At 36.5% G+C, this 11602-nt stretch overlaps 1 protein-coding gene across 1 annotated transcript in view; it reads left to right on the forward strand.

Moving 5' to 3' along the window:
- The window catches only part of BRIP1 (BRCA1 interacting DNA helicase 1), a 191075-nt gene that overhangs the window by 70041 nt on the left and 109432 nt on the right, over positions 1–11602 (forward strand). The window contains exon 10 of the mRNA XM_024757679.1: positions 3035–3167. Coding sequence (XP_024613447.1) covers positions 3035–3167 — 133 coding nt within the window. The remainder of the gene's footprint in view (positions 1–3034; positions 3168–11602) is intronic.

Consider the following 11602-nt stretch of genomic DNA (forward strand, 5'->3'; position numbering starts at 1 on the left):
GTGATAAGAGCACTAAGAGCATTTTCTGTTCTGCTATTTCATTTTTGGCCCCAGTTCCTGACAGAGCTCCTAAATCCCCTGGGATTTCCTGGATGACAGGTCTGTCTTTTGTTCTAATGAGGTGATGGGTTTGTGGGCTCCTGGATGGGTCTGGTCACTAGAAAGACCAAGGCATGTTTAAAAGCTTGGAACTTTCAGCCCACCTCCCCTCTGGGAAGAGGAGAAGGGCTGGATATTGAGTTAATGTTCCATCATGTCTTTGTAATGAAGTCTTCATAAAAATACCAAAAGTACAGTATTCAGAGAGCTTCTGCATTGGTGAACACACCTATGTACTTGGAGTGGGGTGCACTTCACCTCCACAAGGACAGAAGCTTCTGTGCTTGGGACCCTTACAGACCTCACCCTATATATCTCTTCATCTGACTGTTAATCCTTTATTATATAATAAACTGGTAAATGTTTTCCTGATTTCTGTGAGCTGTTCTAATAAATGCTCAAACTTGAGGAGGGGGTCATGGGAGCCTCTGATTTACAGCTGCTTGGTCAGAAGCACAGATAACAACCTGGACTTTTACAACTGGCATCTAGGTTGGGGGTGGGAGGGACAGTCTTGTGAGACTGAGTGCTTAACCAGTAGGGTCTGTGCTAACTCCAATTAGTGTCAAAATTGAATTGAATTATAGGACACCCATCTGATGTCTCAGAGAATTGCCTGTGTGGGAAAAAACCCCACATACACGTAGAGACCAGAGGTGTTAGAAGTGAAGTAGTGAGAGTAGAGCAGACACACAGGAATGTGTTTTCCTAGACGGCTTCCATGACATCTTCTGGTTTTCCTCCTCCTCACAGTTCGTTCTTTCTCAGTTGCTTTTGATAGTTCTTACTTTGATGTCTAAACGTTGAAGTACCTCAGGGCTTGGTCTTGGGACCTCATTTCTTTTCTAGTTCTGCACTCTCCTTAATTTACATAACCCTAGTACAGTGCAAGTGAGGCCTGAATCTGTGTCTGTCCCAACCTCTCCCTGGAATGCCATTTTCATATACCCAACTATACTTTCTGTCTCTGTTTGGATATAAAATTTCAACTTTCCAAAACACTCCTTTCCTTCCCCTACCTACTCCCCTCCACCGCCCCTGTCTTCCTTGTCTAAGCAAATAGTACCGACCAGTTCCTCAAATCAAAAATCTAAGTGTTATCCTTGATTACTGCCTCACCTCATGCAATTCATCAGTAAGTTTTATAAATGCCACCTACACAATATATCCCAAATCCTTCAATCTCATACCTGTTATCCCAGAATCATCCCTCAACTAGAACAACTGTAACAGCCTCCTAATAGGTCTCTCCTTTCATTTTTGTCTTTCTCCTATAATCCATTCTGGCTTATAAACTGGAATCATCTTTTAAACACTTAAAATAGATTATCTCTCTCTTATTTAAAATTTTCTGTTTAAAATCTTCCCATTGCACTTTGAAGAGAATCCAGACTTCTTATCCTGGCCCAACATGATCTGATTCCTGCTTATCACTCTAACATTGCTCATACCATTATTCCTTTCTGCCCATTGTGGTCCAACTACATTGGCTTTCTTTCGGGTCTTTAAATAAGCAAAATTTGTTAAATCACCTGAGGATCTTTGCACCAGGTATTCTTCTACTTGGAGTACTCTTTTTTCCTTGATCCTCCCATGACTGAATACTTTTTGTATTCGGTTAGAATATATGTCATCTCAAGAAGAGCTTCCTTGACATTCAAATGAAAGTAGCAGTTAGATTACAGTAGTCCAGTTTATTTTCATTATATCACTGTCACTACCTGATATTGTCTTGTTCATGGAATTGTTCTGAGTTTATTTCTGTCTCTCTTAGTAGAATCTAATTTCCATGAGAATAAGGACCTTGCCTATTTTATTTACTGCTGTATTTCCGCTATCCAGTATAGTGTCTGGCATAATATAGGCATTTAAGCACTAACTGAATGTACAAATGTCTGTGTGTGTGTGTGTGTGTAAATGTATATATTTTCTAGTAATTCTCTTTTTTGTGTTAATATTTAACACTATAATCTTTTTATTAAGCTTTTAAATTTTTATTTATTTATTTATTTTATTTTATTTTATTTTTTTTTTAATTTTTATTTATTTTATTTTTGGCTGTGTTGGGTCTTCGTTGCTGCGTGCAGGCTTTCTCTAGTTGTGGCGAGCATGGGCTACTCTTGGTTGCAGTGTGCTGGCTTCTCACTGAGGTGGCTTGTTGCGGAGCACAAGCTCTAGGCACGCGGGCATCAGTAATTGGGGCATGCAGGCTCAGTAGTTGTGGCTCATGGGCTCTAGAGCACAGGCTCAGTAGTTGTGGCGTGCAGGCTTAGTTGCCCCACAGCATGTGGGACCTTCCCGGACCGGGGCTTGAACCCATGTCCCCTGCATTGGCAGGCGGATTCTTAATCACTGTGCCATCAGGGAAATCCCTATTAGGCTTATTTGTATTTCCTTTTATGTGCATTTGGGATAAGCTCCTAAGAGCTGACTGTCAGTTGGAGAGACAGACAAGTAAAGCAGTGTGAGTCCACAAAACACAAATGGGGAACCACACGCATCTTTCTCTTTTTTGAGTAAAAGCTTACTTTTTTAGCTGTATATTTATTTTGCAATGTGAAACATGCATGCTATTTAAAATGTGTCTTGGGCTTCCCTGGTGGCGCAGTGGTTGAGAGTCCGCCTGCCGATGCAGGGTACACGGGTTTGTGCCCCGGTCCGGGAAGATCCCACATGCCACGGAGCGGCTGGGCCCGTGAGCCATGGCCGCTGAGCCTGCGCGTCCAGAGCCTGTGCTCCGCAACGAGAGAGGTCACAGCAGTGAGAGGCCCGCGTACCGCAAAAATAAATAAATAAAATGTGTCTTAATTAATCCACATATATGTACTCAGAGCTTCAAGGAATACAGATCAATGTATCACATTTCTCTTTGCTCTGTTGAAGTAGTGCACATAAGGATGATACTGGTTGATGGAATTCTTTTATTTTATTCCAGTTGGTTAGAAGCAAACTCTGAACATCTTGTGGAAAGGGGTTATGAATCATCCTGTAAAGTGTGGAGTGGAAGTGACATGCTCTTAAATTTACACAAAATGGGCATAACCACTGCTACTTTTCCTATTTTGCAGGTAAGTTTTTTTTCTACCTGTGAGATTTATTTAGTGAATTAGAAATGACTTAATAGTGAATAGTTAATCCAGAGTAAAGAAAAAAAAGTAGCAAGTTAATTGTTTCAAAATTTTATTTTATTATGTAAGTTCGATAAGCTTTAAGTGATGGCATAAATTATGGATGAAAAAGTAGCATTATTAGTTTGAAGGCTATATGGCTTAATTAATACAGAATTAATTGCTTTGTTTAAAGCTAAAATAAGTCAGTATTTTTAGGTTATAAATATTTTGTCAATTATAAAAGTTAAAAATTTGGAAAATAAAAACATAAGAAATTCATGTTTTATTCTCCTTAACTTAGAGGTTATAAACCTGGGTATATAGAGATTATGGGTGGGCTGTGGGATACTGTGAGCCTTATGAAATTACATTCAAAATTTTATGAGTATTTACTTTTGTATGTTTTTCTGGATAGAACCTTCATGACTTACATTATTCTCAAAAGAGTGTTTGTTTGGGGTTTTTTTTTGTGTTTTTTGCAGGTGAGAATGTTTTTACTTTCTCTTTTTGTTCTTATTTATTTATATATTACTTTACTTTTAAAGTGGTTGTTATAGGTTTATAGAAAAAGTGAACAAAAAGGACAGAATTCTCATATACCAGCACCCCCAACCACACACGTATTCACAGATACTATAGATTCTCTTATTATTAACATCTTGCAGTAGTAGTACATTTATTACAATTGAACCAATATTGGTTACATTATTTTTAACTGAAGTCCATAGTTTATGTTAGGGTACACTTTTTGTGTTGTACGTACAGTTCTATGAGTTGTTATGAAAACATAAGGTCACGTATCTACCGTTACAGTATCATACAGAATACATTCATTGCCTTAAAAATCTTGTGTTGCACTTATTCATCCCTTCAACACACTTTATTTCCTCTGCTGAACCTCTGGCAACCACTGATTTTTTGTTTTTCTGACTCCATAGTGTTGCCTTTTCCAGAACGTTATATAGTTGTAATCATACAGTATGTGGTCTTTTTAGACTGGCTTCTTTCACTTAACAGTATACATTTAAGGTTCCTCCATGTCTTTTTGTGGTTTGACAACTCATTCCTTTTTATTTCTGAACTATATTTATTGTATGTATGTACCACAGTTTGTTTATCCATTTACCTACTGAAAGACACATTGGTGGTTTCCAAGTTTCGGCAATTAAGACTAAAGCTGCTATAAACATTTGTGTGCATGTGTTTGTATGGACATACTTCCTGCTCATTTGGATAAATACTTAGGAGCACAATCGCTGGATTGTATGGTAAGACTACGTTTAGCTTGCAATAAACTACTAAACTATCTTCCAAAGTGATTGTACAATTTTACATTCCCACAGGCAGTGAATAAGAGTTCCTGCTGTTCCACATCCTTGCCAACATTTGGTGTTGTCAGTGTTTTGAATGTTAGCCATTCTAATAGATATGTATTAGTATCCCATTGTTGTTTTAATTTACATTTCCCTAATGACATATGATGTGGAGCATCTTTTCACATGCTTATTTTCCATCAACATATTTTAGTTGGTGAGGTATCTCTTCAGATGTTTTGCCTACTTTTTAATTGAGTTGTTTGTTTTCTTATTGTTGAGTTTTTTTCTTTTTTTTTGCGATACGTGGGCCTCTCACTGTTGTGGCCTCTCCCGTTGCGGAGCACAGGCTCCGGACGCGCAGGCTCAGCGGCCATGGCTCACGGGCCCAGCCGCGGATCTTCCCAGACCAGGGCATGAACCCGTGTCCCCTGCATTGGCAGGCAGACTCTCAACCACTGCGCCACCAGGGAATCCCATATTGTTGAGTTTTAAGAGTTCTTTGGGTATTTTGTATACAAGACCTTCATCTGATATGTGTTTGCAAATATATTCTTCCAGCCTGTGGCTTGTTTTTTCATCCTATTAATGGAGTCTTTCATATAGCATAAGTTTTTAGTTTTAATAAAGTTCAAATTTTTTTCTTTGATGGGTCCTCCTTTTGGTGTTGCAACTAAAAATTCATCACCGAACCCAAAGTCACCTAGATTTTCTCCTATCTTTTCTTCTACAAGTTTTATAGTTTTGTATTTTACATTTAAGTCTGTGGTCCATTTTGAGTTAATTTTTGTGAAGGGTGTAAGTTCTGTGTCTAGATTCATTTCTTTGGATGTAGATGTTACTCTGTCACCATTGGTTGAAAAGACCATCCTTTCTCCATTGGATTATCTTTGGTTCTTTGACAAAAGATCAGTTTACTATATTTGTGTTGGCCCATTTCTGGGCTCTCTATTCTTTTTTTTTTTTTTTGCGTTATGTGGGCCTCTCACTGTCGTGGCCTCTCCCGTTGCAGAGCACAGGCTCTGGATGCGCAGGCTCAGCGGCCATGGCTCACGGGCCCAGCCGCTCTGCGGCATGTGGAATCTTCCTGGACCGGGGCACGAACCCGTGTCCCCTGCATTGGCAGGCGGACTCTCAACCACTGCGCCACCAGGGAATGGGCTCTCTATTCTTTTCCATTGATATACTTGTCTGTTCCTTCATCAGTTCCACACTGTCTTGATTACTGTAGCTTTATAGTAAGTCTTGAAGTCAGGTAGTGTCAGTCCTCTGACTTTGTTCTTCAGCATTGTGTTTGCTATTCTGAGTCTTTCATCTTTCCATATAAACTTAGAATTGAAACTGAGCCCCTGTGGGGCTCCTGGGCATGGAAGCCTTTCTGTCCCCCATTTCTTGTATATAGGGAACAGACTCCAGCCTCCATGACCTTCCCTGGGTTCCAAAGGGCAGATTGGAACAGTTGTTAGGGTAGGGAGGGGATGCAGAGATGAGGAGAAGCCAAGAAACTACCAGAGGCAAGATTAAAGGAACCAGAGAAGCTAATCAAGATTAGGAGACCACCTGAGACTAGATCAAAGGAGTTCAGGCCCTGCACACACCCTAATCTTATCAGCAACCCCATCCTTGAACTATTGCTATAAAACCCCTCACCAAATCCCCCGGGGTTGGGGGACACAGTTTTTCAGGGGCATGAGCCTGCTGTATCTCCCTTTGAGTGGCAAAGCAATAAAGTTATCCTCTTCTACTTCACCTAAAACTCTTGTCTTCAAGATTCAGTTTGGCACGGTGCACAGAGACCAAGCTTTCTGCGTCAGAATCAGTTTGTCAGTATCCACCAAGTAACTTGGTGGGATTTTGATTGGGACTGCATTAAATCTGTAAATCAATCTGGGAAGAACTGACATCTGAACAATATTGAGTGTTCCTATCCATGAACATGGAGTATCTCTCCATTTATTTAGATCTTTGATTTCTTTTATCAGAGTTTTATAGTTTTCCTCATATAGTTTTAAAGAGGTTTTTGAACCAAAAAAGGTAAGAACTGTTGCTAACATGAACTAGCATTATGGGCATATGAGTATTAAAAATATATTTTAATAAGACTGTACTTATAATTTTTGCCCTGAATTTTTAAAGTACAATGTATCATAAGTAGTTTTTCATATGACACTTTCTTTTTTTGCATAAACTTTTTGCATTCTAAAGACTTTTCATATCAACAGTAAAATGGGTTAAATAAATTGTGGGATATTCATACAGTAGACTACTGTACAGCAATTTACAAAATGAACCACTGCCACCACAACCATATGAATGAATCTTACAGACATAAAGTTGCATAAGAGAAACCAGCACAAAAGAGTACAAACTGTATGGCTTCATTTTTATGAAATTTAAGAAAAGACAAACATAATTATGCTAATAGAAGTCAGAATACTGGTTACCACTGGTTACCTTACCAGTGCAGGGGTAAGGAGTAGTATGGGCTGAGATGGGACACAAAGGAACTTTCTGGGATTCGAGGAATGTTTTGAATCCTGATTTAAAATCACACACACAAGTGTGTGCGTGCGTGTGTGTGTGTGTATGTGCTTGTGTTTAGTGACCTATACACTTAAGATTAATGCACTGTATAAAAAATGTACAAATAAAATATATGTCGAAGGAAAAAACTTGGAAAATACAGAGAAAGGTACAGAGGAAAAAAAAACTCGTAAACTTAAAAATGATTATTATTAACTTTTAGATTTGTGTCTACCTATGTCTTCTTCTATGCATATATTCACTTAACGTAAATTTTTGAGATGATACATATTTTTTTTACCTCTTCATTTAGTAATATGAGTACTTCCCTATTTTAATAAAAATTGTTTCGCATGATTTTTAGTTGCAGTGTAGCGTTTTTGTGAGTGCACATATTCTAAATTATTTGACTAATCTGGCATTTGAAATACAGGTTGTTGCCAGTTTTCCCAGAATAAGAAAAGGTTCTGATATGAACATCCTTGAAAATATATATTTGTATGTATCTCTGATTGTTTCCTTTATATATGGTAAATATTAATTCTTCGTTGCTTATTGTATTACATGTATATTCTTGTATCTATGGTTTGTTTATGGTATTTCTTAATAAGTTTTTAAATTTTAGTGCATTCAAATGTATCATTGTTTTTTCTTTTATGAATTGTGATATTTGAGTTTAAGCAAGCTTTTCTTACACTCTGCAACATTTTCTTCTAAAAGTGTTAAAGGTTTTGTGTTTTTTTTTTTTTTTTCGGTACGCGGGCCTCCCAGTGTTGTGGCCTCTCCTGTTGCGGAGCACAGGCTCAGCGGCCATGGCTCACGGGCCCAGCCGCTCCGCGGCATGTGGGATCTTCCCGGACCGGGGCACGAACCCGTGTCCCCTGCATCGGCAGGCAGACTCTCAACCACTGCGCCACCAGGAAAGCCCTAAAGTTTTTTTTAATAAATGTTTTCAGTCAGCCTGGGATTCATTTTTGTTTATGTTGTGAGATATGTAATCCATCTTATTTCCTGTATGGATTTTCTCAGCATCATTACTAAATTATCCATCCATTTCACTCTGATTTGTAATGCCACATCTGCCACATATCTGATTTTCATTTATGTATAACCTTATTACTGGACTCTATTGTGTTCTTTGATTCTGTTTATCTAAGTTATCCTATTTATTAATCACTGTAGCATTAGAAAAATGCTGATGCGTGGTAGGGCATATCTCCTCACTTGATTTTCCTTTGGAATGATCCTGGCTGTTCTTCGCCTTACTCTGCCATCTGAATTTTAGACTTGGCTTATAAATTTCTATGAACAATTCTGTTGGAATTTTGACTGCAATTGCATTGAATTTATGGATTAATTTAGAGACAGTTGACTTATTTACAATATGAAGTTTTTCCATTCATGAACAAGATAGAATTCTAATTATTTATTCTCTCTTTCTATATATCTTTCAATAACATTTTATAATTTTTGAAAGTCTTAGGTACTTTTGGTTAATTTATTCCTAAGTTAAAGTTTGTTTCTTTTTCAAATGGTATAATTCAAAAATTGCATTTTCTAATTGTTATCGGTGTATAAGGATGGTAGTTGATTCTTATAATCAACCACTTTGTTGGACTATCCTATAGGTTCATCTATAGATTATTAAATTTTCTATGTAGACAATCTTATGAATATGACTATTTTCTTTCTTTCCATTTCCTTCACATTTTATTCATTTCTTACTTTGCTAGCTTAAACTTTCAATACATGGTTCATCACAGTAAAAAGACATCCTAATCTTGTTGCTTACTTTAAAAGGACTGTATTACTAGTATTACAGCATTTAGCAATATGTCTGCTGTATTTAAAAAAAATTTTTTTTTAACGGTTTGAGATACAATTCACATGCCATGAAATTTACCCCTTTAGAGTATACAATTCAGTGGTTTTTCATGTAGTCGTAGAGTTGTGCAACTACCACTGCTGTGTAATTTCAGAACATTTTTATCACCTCAGAAAGAAACCTTGTACCCATTAGCAATTAGTCACTCCCATTTCCTCCTACCCCAGATCCTGGAAACCACTAATCTACTTTCTGTTTCTGTGGATCTACCTATTCTGGACATTTTATGTTAATGGAAACACGATATGTGGTGTTTTGTTACTGCCTTTTTTCACTTTGCGTAATGTTCTCAAGGTTCATCTATGTTGTAGGTTCAATCTGTCAATACTTCATTCCTTTTTATTACCAAATAATATTACATTTTATGAATATACTGTATTTTCTTTACCCATTATCAGGTGTTTCTGCTTTTTGGCTGTTATAAACAATGCAGCTATGACCATTCATAGACAGATTTTTGTGTGGACATGTATTTTCAATTCTCTTGGGTATATACTTAAGACTAGAATTGCTGGTCCATATGGTAACTTTATGTTTAACATTTTGAGGAACTGCCAAACTTTTCCAAAGGGGCTGTAACATTTTACAATTCCATCTATAATGTATGAGGATTCTAATTTCTTCCACATCCTCACCAACACTTGTTATTATCTCTTTTTTATTATAATCTTCCCAGGGGGAATGAAGTGGTATCTTCATGTGATTTGATTTTCATTTCCCTAATGACTCATAATGCCAAGCATTTTTTCAACTGCTTATTGTCCATTTATATATCTTCTCTGGAGAAATCTATATTCAAATCCTTTGCCCATTTTGAAATTGTGTTGTCTTTTATTGACTGTAAGTTCTTTATGTATTCTGGATATGAACAATGTATTGGATATATGATTTGAAAATACTTTTTCTCATTCCATAGATGCTGTAGGATTTTTAGTTATTTTTAAAATTAGATTAAGGAAATTTCCTTTGATCTTAAGAAATTCATCATTGTGATTATTACATTTTTTACAAGTTAATTTTACCACAGTAACATATGAACATAATTTAAAAGTCAATTACTACTATCAAGAAAAGCATTCATTTGTGCCACTCCTCTGTCCCAATTTTCATTCTCGGTGGCTCTTTTAACTCATAGTGGCTTCCTCTGATGTTTAACTCCAATTTTCTAAATAACATGTGGATTCTGCTACTTTCGAGTTTTCAATTTTTGGTATTCTCTATTGACTTCCTATTAAGTATGATGATTTAGCTCCTTTACACACACTTTTCTCTCTCTCTCTCTCTCACACACACACACACACACACACACACACACACACTCATACTCACCCTCTCTTTTCCTCTCTGTCCCTCCCTTTCTCCTTTTCCTCCCTCCTTCTTTCCCTTTCTTCACTCTCCATTTTCTCAGCATAATTATATTACTATTCAGTGTGCATATCATTATGTATATATATTATCATAGTTTATGATAGTCATCTCATGTAACTTACTTGATTAAATTTTTAATACAACTCTAGGTTTCTATGAAGTAATAATTACCTGTCTGTGTCTATGTGTGTGTTTCCCCATTTGCTTAGTTTTCTATTTGTCTATAAACCCAGCTGTCATTGTTTAGGTAACCTAGCCAGAAGTAGCCTTGGAGTTGTCTCATGATGTAGAATGTCATTCAGTCCTTTTGTTTTTACTACAGTGCCTTACCTTCAGGAGTTCAGCAGTTCTGTAGTTTTACAGAGTAAATTGCCAGTAGTCTGCCAGTGTTGGAGAGGAATAGTAGCCTTCCTGTAAGGTGTTTCTCAGGGAACTTGATTTTTTAAAAAGAACAATTTAATACTTGTTTTTCATTAATATCATTAATAATTTGTAGTGCCGAATGTTTTTCCAAGTTCATGTTGTTTTTTTTGTTCTTTGTTTCTTTTTGAAAAATATATTTGTATCCTTTAAAGTTTTGTTCAGTAGAGACTAATTTTACTTTTTTAAATGTCTGTTATTTCACAATATATCTGAATATTGAAATTTATCTGTCTTATTTGTCTTAACTATTTTCCCATTTTATTTTCATTGAACACATATTTTATTGTCAAACATCAGAGTTGTCACCATTATCTTTTATTGCTTCAATATTCAGGGTTTTCTCTTTCACAATCTGGGAAAACATACTTTTCTGTTTTATTATTTTGTCTTAATGTCCACACTTCTTTCTGTATTTAAGCTTACGAGCCATGTAAAAACTAATGAGCCAGTTAGCATACATTTTGTATCTAGCATTTATTCTTTCTTTGAGTTGTTCTTTTACTTCTGCTTGTCACATAGTCATATTGTTCTCAGCATCAGAGTACTCCCTGGAAATAATTCAGGCATTTAAGTGGCATATCAAATCTTTTTAAAAACTATTTGGTACATTTTTATTTAGTTCATTGCTTTTGAAAGGCACTGAATAAAACCCTAATTGCCTGAAGAAGTAATGAACCTCCTAAATGTGTAACTTCTTATTTAAATAAGTCTGAAGAGAATTTGAGAATATATGGGAATTCAAAATATATTGTTAGCATTTGTGTATTAATGTTTGACTAAAATTTCAATGTATATTTCATTTGGGTTTTATTACAGTTTTAAGAATTTTGTTTTCCCCCTTTCCCTCCCCCCCCCCCCCCCCCCCCCCCCCTCATTTTCAC

The sequence above is a fragment of the Neophocaena asiaeorientalis genome, unplaced genomic scaffold (genome assembly GCF_003031525.2).
Source record: "Neophocaena asiaeorientalis asiaeorientalis breed wild unplaced genomic scaffold, Neophocaena_asiaeorientalis_V1.1 scaffold327, whole genome shotgun sequence".
Classification (NCBI taxonomy): domain Eukaryota; kingdom Metazoa; phylum Chordata; class Mammalia; order Artiodactyla; family Phocoenidae; genus Neophocaena; species Neophocaena asiaeorientalis.